The 17,275-nt window shown below is 38.0% G+C and overlaps 1 protein-coding gene across 3 annotated transcripts in view; it reads right to left on the bottom strand.

Moving 5' to 3' along the window:
* GADL1 (glutamate decarboxylase like 1) overlaps positions 1-17,275 on the bottom strand; it is a 195,041-nt gene that overhangs the window by 111,789 nt on the left and 65,977 nt on the right. For 2 of the 3 annotated variants that reach the window (XM_069960402.1, XM_069960401.1), the window contains exons 6-7: positions 15,715-15,830; positions 4,463-4,542 (exon numbers count right to left, since the gene is read on the bottom strand). In XM_069960402.1, coding sequence (XP_069816503.1) covers positions 4,463-4,542; positions 15,715-15,830 — 196 coding nt within the window. The remainder of the gene's footprint in view (positions 1-4,462; positions 4,543-15,714; positions 15,831-17,275) is intronic. The other variant, XM_069960403.1, reaches the window with a different exon arrangement.

Genomic DNA, 17,275 nt, shown 5'->3' with positions numbered 1-17,275 from the left:
GAATGAAAGTTTTGCCATCAATTTCTGAGACATTAACTAAGGTCTGACAATCAATATGGCTGCACTTATCCTTTTCAATGCCACAAATTTACAAGCGTCTATTGGAGCATCTAAATGTGAGTTCTCTCATTCATCTAAGTTGAATGACTGTTTATTATAGTGCTTGTAAAAGCACTATATTGTAATCTGTATTCTTCTTCTTCTTCTTCCAGCCATTGTTCTGCAATTAATACAGCCCGAACCGTTGTGTGCACAGACGCCGTTCAAGATATTTACGTTTAAAGACCCCTAATTTCCCATAGAAAATAATGGCCCAATGGAAATAATGGCCACACTGTAAACACTAACAGCCAATCACAGCACATAAGCAAATAGCTGAAATATAGCAGCCAATAGAAATTCTAAGGTACCCAAGTTGCTTTTAAAGGGACAGACCCAAGTGGCTCTTAAAGGGACAGTACCCAAGTCGCTCTTAAAGGGACGTTACCCAAGTCGTGGGACGGTACCCAAGTCACTCTTAAAGGGATGGTACTCAAGTCGCTCTTAAAGGGATGATACCCAAGTCGCTCTTAAAGGGTCACTATTTAAGCTGGTCTACAAAGGATGGTAAGTTTCTTTTATAGGGACAATACTTAAGCTACTCAAAGTGTTGGCACCAAAGTCGCTCCTTAAGGGACTGTACCAAAGTTGCTCTTAAAGGGACTGTATCAAAGTTGCTCTTAAAGGGACTTACCAAAGTTACTCAAAAAGGGACGGTACCAAAGTTGCTCTGAAAGGGACTTACCAAAGTTACTCTTTGATGATCATCAGTGATGTCAACGATGATGTCGATAAAGTTATCATTGTTGTCAATTATTGTCATCAGTGATGTCAACGATAATGTTGTCGATAAAGTTATCATTGTTGTCAATGATTGTCATCAGTGATGTCATTGATGATGTCATTGATGATGTCATAAAAGATGTCATTGATGATGTCATCACTACTCGATGTCATTGATGATGTAATCAATGATGTCATCAGTGATGTCAACAATGATGTTGTCTATAAATTTGTCATTGTTGTCAATGATTGTCATCAGTGATGTCATTGATGATGTCATTGATGATGTAAGCGTTGATGTCATTGATGATGTCATCAGTGATGTAATCAGTACTTGATGATGTCATCAATGATGTAATTTGTGATGTCACCAGTGATGTTGTCAATAAAGTTAGCATTGTTGTCAATGATTGTCATCAGTGATGTCATTGATGATGTAATCAGTGATGTCATTGATGATGTCATTCAGGACGTAATCAAGGATGTCATCAGTGATGCCAATGATGATGTTGTCGTTAAAGTTTTCATTGTTGTCAATCATTGTCATCAGTGATGTCATTGATGATGTCATCAATGATGTCATCACTATTTAATGATGTCATCAGTGATGTCAAAGATGATGTTGTCGATAAAGTTATCATTGTTTTCAATGATTGTCCTCAGTGATGTCATTGATGATATAATCGAAGATGTCATCGATGATGTCATCACTATTCAATGATGTAATCGATGATGTCATCAGTGATGTCAAAGATGATGTTGTCGATAAAGTTATCATTGTTGTCAATCATTGTCATCAGTGATGTCATCGATGATGTCATCGAAGATGTCATTGATGTTGTCATTAATGTTGTCATTGATGATGTCATCAGTGATGTCATCAGTACTCAATGTTGTCATCAATGATGTAATTGGTGATGTCAACTGTGATGTTGTCGATAGTTATTATTGTTGTCAAAGATTGTTATCAGTGATGTCGCCAATGATGTCTACGATTGTACTATTAATGATGTCATTATAGTGCTTGAAAAAGCACTATATTGAAATCCGTATTCTTCTTCTTCTTCCAGCCACTGTTCTCCGATTAATACACCCCGAACCGCTTTGCGCACAGACTCTGTTCTAAATGCGTTTCAAAGCACTCGGCGATGACAGGTGTGCTATCTGTTTTTGGATTCAATCGGAATTGTTGTTTTTAAGAAAAACACATAAAAAAAAAACCTAATGTCGCCGTGCGGCATTGCTTTGAACACCCGTAGGCGGCTCTGGACGTACAGGTATGCCCAGGGTCATCTAGGGGTTAAAGGGACGGTAGCCAAGTTGTTGTTAAAGGGACGGACCAAAGTCTCTCTTAAAGGGACATTACCCAAGTCACTCTTAAAGGGACGATACTCAAGTCGCTCTTAAAGGGACAGTACCCAAGTTGCTCTTAAAAAGACAGACCCAAGTCGCTCTTAAAGGCACATTACCCAAGTCGGACCAATTTCGATTTTTGCATTTTCGTTTTTACTCCTTGTGCTCAAAAGGCCATAGCAGTTGCATTTTCTCACCTACAAACCCACATGAGCCCTTATTTTTTGCGCCACCTATTGTAGTTTGCCATGACCGGCTGTATTTTTTCATAAAATACACTGCAAAACCAGAAAAAAAATAAATGTGTGGTGAAAGTATTTGGGGGATGCTCCAGGCAGATTGCCTCCTATTCCCCACCTGTGGCAGCCCGGCACATGGGCTAGATTGTTAAGGACTTGTGCAATGTTCAGCATGGAGAAAATGTTTCAGTGGCATTCCTAATGCTGAAGAAGGTGGGGAAGAGGGACGGGGGGTGGTGCAAAGTTAGGGCACAGGTACTCCCATTTGGCATGGGCTTCAAATTTAAAAGTATTTTTTTAGGACAATAACTGCATCACCTGCAACGGACCACAGGACAGATCTTGGATTTAAAGTAGCTTTTCGAAGGTACAAGTGGTTTGGGGGGGGGGGGTCAGATGTGGGTACAGAGTCGCTTTAAAGAGACTGTTCCATAGTCGCTCTTAACGGGAGGGTATCAAGGGTTAAAGTTTCTCTTAAAGGGAAGTCACTGTTAAAAGGGTGCTCTTTTCAAGCACTATGTATTTCCTTGGAAATGCAAATATAGTTTCACATATTATACGGAGTTCGGATGGGTTCACAGTATGGCTGCAACCATTTTTACTATGTGTTTTTGGCATATGTTCTTTTCCTTTTAACTCATATTTAAGACAGACTGTAGATTTCCATCCATTTAACATATGCAGTACCCTTAGAAAGAAAAAGATGGCAAAACAGACCCTACAGTATGCCATGCTGCAGATTATATTATCCATTGACTTACATTATTAAAAAAATCATGTTTTTCTGTGTGTGAAAATTATACTTAAAGGAGAAGTTTGGTGATTTCACAGCCAGCAGGGGCGAATATAAGAAACAGTTATTACTTACCTCTCCCCGTGCCTGCAAAGTTCCTGTTCAAAGTTTCTAGGACCCCTGCATTTCCCCTGAGTTATGATGACAAATGTCTGTCCCAGCTGATAGATTGCGCACTCAGCCAATCAGTTACTACAGTGGTGTCCCACCCCAGTCACTGACTGGCTGAGCTGGCAGTCCATCAACCGAGTCGTGATGCCGGCTGTGGTGGAGATCCCGGAGGGGTTCCCTGAGTGGCAATCCAGCACTGCTTCGGCACAGGGAGAGGTGAGTTGTCATTGTTTTTGTTTTCCCCTGTGTCTGCTGGATGAAAAAGTTTAAAAATTTCCAGACTTCTCCTTTTCTAATAAAAATAGATGACAAACAAACTTAGTGTAAACCCAGCCTTAGCTGTTGGCTTAAAAGAATATTTAGTTGACAGCTATGTCTCCCAATCTCCCCATACACATGAACAGTTGGCAAGGTCGGAAAGTCAGATCTTAGAAAAAGAGAGAGGAATAGTAAACTGTTGCCAGCAGTTTACTATTGACAGCTTTTGTAATAGCTTATTTCTCTGAGAACAAAAGATAGGGGTAGTCAAAAATTGGGTTGTCTTCATATACTTTAGACAGAAGATCAGCCCTAACATCCCCAAAGTTGACAGGTTTACGAGTAATCATTGAGATAGGAAGTGATGTCATTTAACAAAGGTAGATATACTGTAAATGTAATTTGGAGCTGAAGGGTACATCATACCAAAAAATCATTACCACCTATGATATTGTATGATGTATCTGTCACATTCTATAGGTACTGTGTCATATTGTTGTTGCATTCAGGCTTTATAGTTACCATACCTATCTATATCTTAGTGAGCCACCCATAATTTTTTGAAAAGCTTGGTATAGAACAGGTTAACATTAAACATTTCCCACTTTTAGCAAACATTTATATTGTTTTGTTGAGTAGGTGATCATTTCTACACTTTGAATATCCTTCTACACAACTTCTGGAAAACAAAACTATATCTCTTTTTGACAAATGTTTTCAGAGGAGTCAATGATAATTGAAAATGCAAACTACAATCCAACTCCCATTCTTTTTGAGGAAAGTATCTGTCACGAATATGCTTATAAAGCATGTGAATGACACTTTGTAAAATTGAAAGCACTTTGTATAATTAAAAAATGAAAGTTTAAATTACATATCCACTTACTGATCATCAGCCTTAACAAAATACACATTGTGTGTGCCAATACCAAGGAAAGCAGCTGCCTTCTTCATGGAGTAGTGACACTGTTGAAAACAAAATAATGACTGTACATACAGATGGAAAATTAACAGAAAAATTTCAGTTTGTCTAATATAAAGTAAAGGATTAGACATGCTAAAATATTTGGAAAAAGCAAATATACATATCATACAATTATAGGAAGTTCATGTATTATTCAATTATTTAGAGGCAAGGCAATGTGTAATGATGAAATATAAGACGCATACATTAAACTAGATTCTCCTAGTCCAATTAAATCCCAACACTCCAAATAATTGTGATCAAAGGGGTATTCCCATCTGGGACAGTTATGGCATATCCATAGGATATGGCAGGAGGACAGTCCACAAGATATGTCATAATGCCTCTAGATATGGGTTCCACCTATATAACCTGCATCTAATATTAGATTGCCCCTATTCAACCTGGTTGAAGTTGCCATAGGTGCTTGGGAAGCCAACAACTGCTAAGGTGGCTGTTGTAAGCATTGTGAGTAAATCTTATTGAATGAGAGTTATGGAAGAAGCAGGCCCTGTATTTTACTTCCCAACCACACTCGGCAGACACAAGTATGCCTGAAGAGTTCAAGGAGCTCTTCTTTCTGGGGAGAACACCTGTTTAAGGGTGAAGTCACACATGGAAGATTTGCTGAAATTTCAGAGACTAAAAATCCCTTCATTTTTATTTGAATGGGGATATTTTAGATAAATAGTACAAAAATGTATGCAGTAAATATTTTATGTGTAAATATACCCTTAAAATACATTTTTAAAATAATGTTAAATAAAATAAAAGTGAAGCAAAGTTAATTAAAGCACAAGTTGCTGATATTATTATTATTATTATTATTATTATATTAGTGTTGAGCGGACCCGAACTGTTCGGGTTCGGCAACAGTCTTCGTAACCGAATGCTCAGCATTTGACTCCCAGCGGCTGCCATCTTAGGGCTTTCAGGAGAACAAGGATACAGCCTATGGCTATGTTCCCACAATTTACTTTGTCAGGAAACAACTGCCTTTCTTTAAAAAAAAAGGTTGTTCTTTTCTATCTGCGAGGATTTTCAAGTCAATGAAAACAAATGCCAAACAGCCGTTGTTAGTATGTCATGTGAACATAGCTTGTGATTGTATCCATGTTTTACAGGCTTCCTAGGGCGGCATCCAACTTGTCCAGACTTTGGGAGTCAAATGCCGAGAGTCTGGGTTCAAAAATTAGATTATTAACCCTTTTACTCTGATCTCCATAATGCAGGTTTCTAGGGTCCCTTTAGGAGTTTTCCAGCATTAGAAAGAAGAGTCTGCTTTTTCCTAAAAACAGTGCTGCCATGGTGATCGACTTGTCTGGTATTACAGCTTATCTCTATTCCACTAAATAAAGGTTTAGCTACCGTACCAGCCAAAGAGTGGCTCTGTTTGTAAGGGGGGTGGGTGGGGTATGTGGGGGGGGGGGGGGAAACATCCTTCATTTAATCCTGGAAATTTCTTAACATACAATTTTTTTTGTTTTATGTTTAATATCACAAATATAAAACTACATATTGCATACATGCGTACATAGTTATTATGTATACAACAAATATTTTCTATTTGGCAAAATACCAATACTATTGACATCTCTCTGCATCTATTGGGTAAGACTTTCTGCTCCGATAGCCCTAGCACACACATAATTCTGTATTACTGCGATGGGAGTTGTAGTTTTGCAACAGCTGGAGAGCCAAGATTCCCTACCCCTGTTCCAGAGGTTCTCTGGTTCCCTCCCACATGCCAATAAAATAAATTCACGCCCTTCAATAAAATCAGCCCTATGTTGCAAGATAGGGAAAATAGATTGTGGTCCCCAATGGGGACACATAATGAGTAATAATCTGTGTTTAGTGCTGAGTAATTCGTATGCACAATATAAACAGGATATAAATTACATCCAGCATCTAGTGAGAAATAAGATGAGAATTATTTCCTTTACAGGATCCCAAGGAGCTCATGACAGCACTTATTACCTGAGAACTAAGCATACAGCAATGGTAAAGAGGCCACTTGTATAATTACCATCAAAGAAGGGAGGGATAAGAAGTAAGTGGAACAAGAGGTCAATAGGTGTGGGATTCAGGATTAAGCATAATGTATGGATTTATGAAACAAAATTGCTTTGTAGTTATTTTTTTATATACTGAAGAAAAACTTAAAAAAGTATCTCATACCAGATATACATCTATTCACATGGGCTAGTTTAAATATTTTTAAGCAAGTCTAATCCCCAATGATCTACGTTCTGGGCTCCCCAAAGTCTATAGATTATTGTATTCTCTAGATAAGCCAATATGGTTTGTAATAAATTGGTCTCTCCAGATTTGTCATAGAGCAAAATGGAAAAAAAATGTTAATTACTAAGGGATTGTTTGCCGAGGTTTTGTTTTAATTCTCTCCCAAATGATTCTCTAAAGCATTTTTCACAATCAAAAAAATCAATCTCTTTAAATTCCTCTGACTAGGCTGTTAGCTGCATGAAATATTTAATACCACTGCCATGCAACCACTGGCATTTTCTAAATTACCACTTAAATAATAAATCTCCCTTTTTCTTAACTTCTTGTTGTTTCTTTTCTCTATGCCTGTGCTCCCGTTATCCACTTTTATTCAAATGGAAGGAACAGAAAAATGTATTTCATTTACATGAAAGGAATAATATATGTATTAAATTGAATATATCAATAGAATTCTAACATAATTTTTTTACTATTGTTAAAGTGGAAAGAATATTTAGATTTTTTTTCTTAAATTATTAAATTACATTATTACATTTATTATTAAATATCTGATAAGTTTTGTTTTTACCTACTAAACTCCTATATTTTCGGGAAATAGTGTCACATGATTTCCACTATCTAGCAGAAATTGGGAAATAGGATTTATAAACCCCTTCACTTCAGCAATCCATATATATACATTCCTACTGCACATACCCCATACAGTAGGAATCTATATATACATTCTTGTCTGAAGGGGCTGTAGATGTGTGTGGGACCGCTGCAGTGAGAGCGGTCCCGCACACATCAGTGTGTCCAAGGCAGGAGGTAATGACGAACAGCTGCAATCCGGCAGCAGCGTTTAAGGTACTCAGTGACAGAACAAGCTTCTGTCGCTGAGTGATTGGCACCCCTGCAGCAATGCTGCTGGGGTCCCAATCGCTTGTGCTGATGGGCGGGGGTAATCCACTTACCTCCGTCCTGTCGGTTCGGCCATCTATGTATAGAATCTGCTCTCAGGCAAGCTCTATACATTGATCGGCGATAGCATTGATCAGTACAGGTATATGCAATGTATTGATTGCATGTTTTAAAGTGAAAGTATAAAAAAAGTGTAATTAAAAAAGTTTTAAAAGTATTTAAAAAAAAAACTTATATCCCCCCAATAAAAGTTTAAAATACCCCCTTGCCCATTATAAAAATAAAAATATTTAAAAATAAATGAATAAATAAACATATTATATATTGTAGCGTGCAGAATTGTCTAATCTATTAAAATATAAATATTGTTCCAGCATGGTGAACCTCTTAAATGGAAAAAAAACAAAACTGATTGCTGATTTTATAAAATTATAAATCAGAATTTTTTTTTATAAAAAGCGCTAAAAGATTTTCTGTTACACCAATATGATATTAATAAACTACAGATCATGGCACAAAAAATTACACCCAAACTATGGCTCTTAGAAGGCGGGGAGGAACATTGCATTAATCTGACCCGGATATCCGGGCATCAATGGGATCTGTCTTGAAGGGGTTAAGAAGAGAAGATATAGGATTAAGGAGATCACAAATATGAATTTTTCCTATATAGTCTATATATGCACCACTGCTTAGTATTGTACGGGAGCTGGTAGAGCATACCTTTCACTCACTCATACAGGGCACCCTGGGAGGCATTATTTGGGGCTAGGATGAGGCAAGGTAAGGAAAAAGTGGTTAATACACAAGAAAAGTGCATGGCAAAATCTGCACAGATGACATATAGACAACGACTCCAAGAAATTCAGCCTGTAAGGCAGTAGATGTAATTGCACTGTGACCACTTATACAGTTTTCAGAGCCTATATAGCTCGAATCACCAGTATACCTATGAACATTGTATGGGTGGATATTGGGCTGTGTATAGTGGTGATATTAGTATGGTGGAATTATCTTGTAACTATATGGTGGTAATGGTAGCAGTCATGGTGTGGTGGAATTATTTGTTCCTTTATATACAGGTTATATTGGTAATATTGGTCTGTGTATAGAGGTATGATCCCAAACCTTGAATAAATCCTGTTTGTGACCCTGGTGAGTAGTGATGTATAAACTATACACTTTGCCATTAATTCATGGGCAGGGTATGAGCTTTGCCCCAAGTGTTACGAACCCATGGTAAGTGTTGGGCCCTTTTCTTGGGCAATTTATGTGACAAAATATGGCTATCACTTGGTAAATATTTTGTCACATCCCAAAATTAAAATAGCTCAATTTGGTGCTACCGCTTTTCTTGTACCAATATATATATATATATATATATATATATATATGATAATATGATATATATATATATATATATATATATATATATAAAATGGTGAAAAAAGAGCCAAAAATATCCTAAAAGCAAATAAACTTTTGTGAGAAACCAATATCATTGCCAGGAAAACAGCCAAACACTATTAACAGGCCCCCAATATAATGACAAAACTCTGGGAAGCAGACCCAAAGGTGACCCTTAGATGTTCATGTGAGTCCACCACAAGGCAGAATTGAGTTGGCTTCTGGCCACTTGTGGTAGCCAAGTGTAATATCAGAATAATGGTGCAAAAATGTAGGTTGCAGACCTTTTTTGATGCGCAAAGTAAGAGCCTCAAAGTGAGCAAGCCTAATAGTTTATTCTAATATTTGACTATGCCATAAACGTCTGTCTGGACACCCCTATGAAGTGGTTGTCCCATCTGAATAACTCCTTCTTAGATTGAAGCTGCCACAGTTGTTTTCTTCATGGAGCTCCAGTGAAAGAAGGATCAACCAATGCTGAAGCCACTTGTGGGTAATACTCTTCTGTGATGTCCAAATTTATTTATTTTTTGTTTGTTATATAAATTGGTGTTGTATAGTTGGAACGACCCCTTTAAGAAGAAAGGTAAATAAATACAAATCTGGAAAGATTTTGAAACTACATAGATTGCAGCATAAATTTGATCTTGACATAGTCATGATGGCTTAGTCATTTTGTTTTCTATTTATAGCAACATCTAAGAGGTTAAACCCTTATAGGCAGGTGTGTACTGTATAACACAGCTGGCATCTGTCGTGCATGGAGCTCAGCCGCTGCCTGCGTTTGACATATATGTGTTAAATGTCAATAGGGATTTAAATAATTAAACTATATAATTTACAATGAACTTAAAGCCCTATGGTAAATACTGCACATGTGACATTTTCCATGATAATATAAGAACAACTCAACGCTGCCTGAATAGGTCTTTGATTAGTTTTCTGCTCCTGTCTGATTTTCCAGATACATTGCAATAAATGTTATAATGCCATGAGGGGTTTTGTGACCTTTTAAAGTAATTCTAGAACAATTAATATCAATGTCCAACAAAGTAGACAAACTTAAGGCAAACAACTATATAACATTGAGATGTAACTTTTTATAGTTTATTTTTTATTTGGTAAATAATTGGTCGGTTTAAATCCCTTTCAAGCTATGTCCTATAAAAACAAGCTATAACATACTCATGCGCAAATGACAAGCCAATCAACCCATGTACAGTTTTAATGAGAGTTCATTAGGGTTTAATTTTATTCGCACTCCATTCTCTTGTCTTTCTGAGGAAAGCCAAACATAAACAAAGGGATGCAAAGCTTAGCAACAGAATCTGTTGGCACTAAACAAATAAATGTTATTATTATTATTATTATTATTATTATTATTATTATTGTTATTATTATTATTATTATTATTATTTTCTGTTCCTTCACTCTTGTTATCACTAGGAGTTTCTGAACTAGGACCCCCGGATGAAACCATCTGACATGTCACTATGGCATATTGAAGATGGCTAATTGTTCCAGAGAATTCTTAAAGGACAACTCCGGCCAAAAGTATTTTTTGATATGTTATTACTTATGAAAAGTTAGACAAATTTCTAATATACACTAATTATGGGAAATGCACATAAAGTGCTGTTTCCCTCAATTTAGGGGGCGTGATTAAGTGGTGCTTCGACCGTGAAGCCCCTACCAGTTATCCCAATCACAGATGATAAAACATCACTTTTTACTGGAACAAGCATCATGACTTTTGATATAAAATGAGGTATAAAAACTGCTAAATTTACCCTTTACACCTGTGTAGAGCAGTCAGAATACAAAAAGGGGGTGACAGTGTCACTTTAATGTTTGATAAATCTCCTCCATGTCTTTACTCATAATTCTTGTATTTTTGTGTATTACCTTTGCCTAGATTGCTCATTTAAAAGGTAATGTAAATGACGATATTGACTGTTCATTGAAATGAACACTTAACCAGTATCTATCATTTAAAAAAGTGTACATGACTCCAAGTACTGTGTCCTACTACATCCCTTCAGAAGTGCCATCAGCCCCGTCCACAGCGCTTAGGACGGGGCTGGTGGCACTTGTAGTGTGGCTGCCCCCTCTCTCTTCCCTCCCCCTCCACTCCACAGGACAGTAGACCCCAGACCAGCCACCCACCCCCCCTAAAAACACTTGTAGTGCTGCTCCCGCCCCCCCCCCCCTGCGCGACAGCAGACCTCAGACCAGCGGACCCCTCCCCCCCAAGGACCCCCATAGCTTACCCCTGCACAGCCTCTTCCCCCGGTGCCCCATCCTCCTGTGCTGCGGCATCTCCCCGCTCTGTCTCTCTTCTTTCCCAGCCACTGTACGGGAGACAGAGTGGGGAGATAGCCCCCCCCCCCAGTAGATTGGCCCACACCAATGGCTGCTGAGGGGCGTGGCCTATGTGGCGATGACAACACAGAGGGGGCATGGCTAAGTGGCACTTCGGCCTTGAAGCCCCGCCCAGGTATCCCAATCCCAGATGATAAAAGATAACTTTTTACTGGAACAAGCATTATGACTAGAGATGAGCGAACCTCGAGCATGCTCGAGTCCATTTGAACCCGATCATTTTGCATTTGATTAGCGTTGGCTGCTGAAGTTGAATAAAGCTCTAAGGTTGTCTAAAAAACATGGATACAGCCAATGACTATGTCCATGTTTTTTACATAGCCTTAGGGCTTTATCCAAGTTCAGCAGCCACCGCTAATTTAATGCCGAACAATCGGGTTCGGATGGACTCGAGCATGCTCCAGGTTCGCTCATCTCTAATTGTGACGTATGATAGAAAATGAGGTATGAAAACTGCTAAATTTACCCATTACACCTGTGTAAAGAAGTCAGAATGCAAAAATGGGGGGACAGTATCACTAAGTAAAGTGAAACTGGCTCAGTTGCCCCTAGCAACCAATCAGATACCACTTTTCATTCCTCACAGACTCTTTGGGAAATGAAAGATGGAATATGATTGGTTGCTAGGGGCAACTGAGCCAGTTTCACTTTACACCATGTTTGATAAATCTCACCCATAGTACTCAAAGAACACACAAAAAAAGTCCTTTGTCATGCAGAACCTTCTCTAGGCTTAGCATGCTGTGTTAGTTTTGACTGGAGTTCTGTTTTGAAAATTAGGGTTAAGGCCAGTGCTGTTTAAGGCCAGGTTGTATGACCGGCCGGATAAACTTAATTTCTTTTGAATTGGAGTGTGGGCGCATTCGGATGTTCCAGTTAACCATTGCAAACAATGTAAAGTGCGTCCGGAGCCGCATTTTACATTGTCTGCACTGTCAAAAAATAGCAGCCGCACAAAATTGACAAGTCAGTTTTTTTGTGCGGCTTCATGAAATCCCAGCCAGAGTGTATACACACTGTATACACACTGAGATCAATGTGATCGGCCGCTGTAATTAAATAATGGCCATTGTTGCAAACCTGTAACAGCGGCCAATGTTTAATGAAAATTAACGTGAGCGAACTTAGCCTAAATGTGTTTTATGTATGCTTACCTTTCTAAAAAAAAAAAAAATCTAATTTTTAAATTAAAGCATACTTTATCTCATTGGAAAAAAAAAATACTGTATATTCACCACCATATTCTGACCACTACATTTTTTCACTATGTAGTTTTCTTCTCCGAAGCTGTCTCAGGCTCATTTTCTGTGTTGTGATATTTAGTTTTCAATCATTTGTATTGATATGACTTTCTGATCACTTTTTATTAAATTTCTTCTGGTTTGTCAGAAAACAGTAATTTTGATGTTAGTTTATTTTTTATACCATTAACGTTACCATTTACATTTTTTTTATTTAGAAATTGGGAAAAGGGTGACTTTAATTGGGAGGGTTTTCATAAGGGCCCTATTAGACCAACAGATTATCAGATTATTAACAGATTATTATTTTTTAATCCAAAACCAGGAATGAATTTGAAAAGAGGAGCAATCTCCTTTATGACCTGTTCTCTGCTTATAGTCCATTCCTGGCTTTGAGTAATTTGGCCCTAAAATATATATTTTTTTTCTTTTTCAACACTTTGTTAGCCCCCTTGGGATCTATCATAAGCAATCACTGATTGCTTACACAGCATGCATGCTATGTTATTTGTGATCTTCCATATACTATACTACTACTACTACTACTACTCTTGTCTTCTCAGGGCAGCCACCAAGGTCCTTAGGCTACTTTTTTTAACCAATTAGCAACCTGAAATTACATCAGACACTAGACACCAGGATGCAATACAAAAGCACTGTAAATGCAGCCACCCCTATTGGCAACAACATTTAAACAGTTAACTTACTGTCATCAGGGTAATCTCATTACCAGTAGGTGTCAGCAACAGATAGCAGCTGGTACCTGTCTTTTATGGCATAGGCTTGGTTTTCCGAACACCCGCACCATACTCCCATACCCGACCTTTAACATACAAGTACATCATAGATCAGGAAGGGGTTAGTAAAGGTCACGGTGGTCAAGAGGTTGCCATATCATATGTCCAGATGCTGTTTAAAGCTAAGGGTTAACCTTGGTGGGTTGTACAGTAAGAGCCCGAGAAGTTCCCTTGAAAATGAATCCCCTTAAATATTAAGATATTTTGCAATATACTTAGAGTGGGTTAACACATATCTGGCATAGATTTTCTCTGGCATTCAGTGTTCAATCCAGGGATTTAACAGGCGGCCGTAGGTCTGGTACAGAGACCCATGCAGTTCTAGAGGGGACCCCAGGAGGAATGCATCCAGCTTGTTTCGAACTGGGGTGGCTCTAGATCACCAAACATATGGTAAAGAACCCTTACAGATTAATTTTCTAATTTAAGTGACAACAAATGTGAAGCCTATAGAACTAAAGAATTCCAGAAAAAAAAAACTTTACTGTTAATGTGCTATAGATGTAACAGGACTTAAAGGGGTAGTCCACCCAAAAAAATTTTCTTTCAAATCAACTGGTGCCATAAAGTGCCAGAGATTTGTAATTCACTTCTATTAAAAAATCTTAAAGTGTCACTGTCGTGAAATTTTTTTTTGCAGAAATCAATAGTCCAGGCGATTTTAAGAAACTTTGTAATTGGGTTTATTATCCGAAAAATGCATTTTTATCATGAAAAATCAGTTTGAAGCTCTCCCCCCTGTCTTCATTGTTCTCCTATGGAGAGAGCTAAAGAAAAGACCAAAACAGGACAACAAAGAGTTAATCTACAAATATCTCACCCGTTATCTTCTGTGACAGCCACCACTGACCTGTCTGAGCTCAGATTACAGCTGTCACCCAGCTCCGTGCCTGTAATCCTCTGTTATCTGCTTTCTGCTGCCGGCTAACTCCCTCCTTCCTCCTCCCCCCTCCCCTCTCCCTAGAGCAGACAGGGGACGTCTCCTGCAACAAGTCACAATTTTCAGATTTTTCAGAGTGGATGAAAAAGAGGAAGGAGGGGGGGACCTGGGAAAAGGCTTTTTACATGCAGATAATGGCAGATTTAGCTAATAAACCCAATTACAAAGTTTCTTAAAATCGCCTGGACTATTGATTTCTGCAAAAAAAAAAAATACGACAGTGACTCTTTAAGTCTTCCAGTACTTATCAGCTGCTGTGTGTCCAGCAGGAAGTGGTGTTTTCTTTCCAGTCTGACGCAGTGCTGTCTGCTGCCACCTCTGTCCATGTCAGGAACTGTCCAGAGCAGTAGCAAATCCCCATAGAAAACCTCTCCTGCTCTCTAGACTGGAAATAATACAACTTCCTGTTGGGTATACAGCAGCTGATAAGTACTGGAAGGCTTGAGATTTTTTAATAGAAGTAAATTACAAATCTCTGGCACTTCATGGCAGCAGTTGATTTGAAAGAAAATTTTTTTTGGTGGACTACCCCTTTAAGGCCTATCAAATGTGTTAGTACAGTTAGGGAGATTTATCAAACATGGTGTAAAGTGAAACTGGCTCAGTTGCCCCTAGCAACCAATCAGATTGCACCTTTAATTTTCTAAAGAGTTTGTGAGGTAAGAAAGGTGGAATCTGATTGGTTGCTAGGGGCAACTGAGCCAGCTTTACTTTACGCCATGTTTGATAAATCTCCCCCAATGTGTCAGGTATAAATACGTTGTACTAGATTAGACAAAGGGTTCCTTTGTCATTGAAAGTGTCACTCATGTCCAAAGACCATGCCATTACAGATAAACTCAATCCCTTTTGAATAGGATTAGACTGCAATGCCCAAAACAATATATAGCCAAGATTGGCATTTATGTTTTTTTTTTAAACCTCATACAACCTGATTGCAGTGAAGCCTGCTGCATTACATAAATGGTGAACATTATCACTATGTACAGCAATGCATTTCTCCTTCCTCTATATTTACTGTACTGTATATATTTCCTTCATTTCTAGGCTATGTTCCCGCTACAAGAACGGCAAAGGGATCATGAACATTATTTACGGCCGTCATTATCAATAGGCGGACATCTTTTCCTGCAAGAATGCTGTAGCGGGAATATAGCCTAACTGTGTTATCTTAAACAGAATACCTGTCGGAATATGTCCCTAGTATTTCATAAACTATAGTTATTTTCTAATTTTCTTTGTCTAAGGTGAATCTCATACCTCTTCTGAAGCAAACATGACAAGCCGGGGAACACTTGACAGTCCATGTTCCTTTATACCAGGACAATACTTGTACCTCGCTAAATTTACAGCATACATATTGGATACTGAGCCACCTGGAGAATAGATAGAAATTAGTTTACATGGGTAAATGCATAGAGGTTACAAGCTGATTTTATTTCTATACAGTATTAGTTTACTGTCAGGGAAGCAATTTCTTCTTATTCCAAGCATGCAGGACAAATATAATAGAGACTACTTTATCTATGTATTTGTGATATTATAGAAGTAACTTAGAAGTAGCCAACCTAATATGATCAATTTATTAGTACTAAAGAAGAGAATCAAAATCAGTGTTGCAATGAGGTATCAGAATCCAGAAAGTCATATCTGGTGGTAGGTACTCAGCAATATGCCAATAATATTAATCTGCTGATAGAAAACGAGGAGAAAGCTGTCTCTGATGATGTGCTACTTAGCTAGCAAAGTATAGTATAAATGCAAATGCACGTACATAATTCACATGAAGAGCTGGCTTATTACAGTGGGAGATATCTTGCGTATATATCACATTGCCTCTTAAAGATGGCCTATGGATCATGAAATAAAGCTCTCCACTAAAAAAAGAGCTCAACAATATCAAACTCTACTTTGGCGCTTGAAGATGCAGTGTACTATTGAAAAATGTCCAGCTTGATTTAAAGTAGTTTTTGTCATGAAGCAAAGCTTATAAAATCATGTGTGCAGAACATACTGTACATATATGTAAGGGAGAATAAATGTGCTTTTTAGTAAAATAGCTTACATCTCTATACTGTCCTCCCCCCCCCCCCCCCCCATGGTTTTAATAAGTTCCCCTTTCCTCTCTAAACTGAGATCCCGATGTTGCAATAGAACACACTTTCCCACAATCCTTCTCGCTTGCAGGCTAAAGGGCTTTTTACGCAGGCCAATTATCGTAAAAAAAAATTGGTAAATCATTTAAATTTTAGAGATAATCTTCTGGTGTAAATGATGAAACGATGAATGAAAATTTGTTCGTATGTCGTTGATCGCATCTTTTGAGCTGACCTTAAAATCATTGTTAATAGTTTAAAAGTCTTCGGTTATGTTCCCACAAGGTTTTTCCCTGTCTGTTTTTGAAAAGAAAAATAAGCCTATGGTTGAAATTTATTAAGGGTTTTGCGCCTATTTTTAGGTGAAAAATTGGATTTTCACTCATTTTTGGTCTCAGTTCTATTTATGAACCATTATTCGATGGGTAAATATTTTTTAGATGTGACAAACAGGTGCAGGCATACATCTGGTCAGTACCAGGTGAATATGCTTGCACAATTCTTGCATTTTTGCGACTTTTTCTGCGACTTTTAACTTAGATGCATTTTTTATAGCAGTGCTACATCGCTACATTTTAATGAATCAGTCACAAGATATTGGAAGAAAATATACACCAATCCTCATTAGAATAGTTGCACACATTAGACTCCTTAGTAAATGTCCCCCTATATGTCTCAAATAGGACAGTATTAAGAGATGCTTGTATATTTCAAATATGCCTAAT

The sequence above is a fragment of the Dendropsophus ebraccatus genome, chromosome 2 (assembly GCF_027789765.1).
Source record: "Dendropsophus ebraccatus isolate aDenEbr1 chromosome 2, aDenEbr1.pat, whole genome shotgun sequence".
In the NCBI taxonomy this organism is placed as follows: domain Eukaryota; kingdom Metazoa; phylum Chordata; class Amphibia; order Anura; family Hylidae; genus Dendropsophus; species Dendropsophus ebraccatus.
The sequence above is the reverse complement of the archived record's forward strand: the minus strand, read 5'-3'. Positions and strand labels throughout refer to the sequence as shown.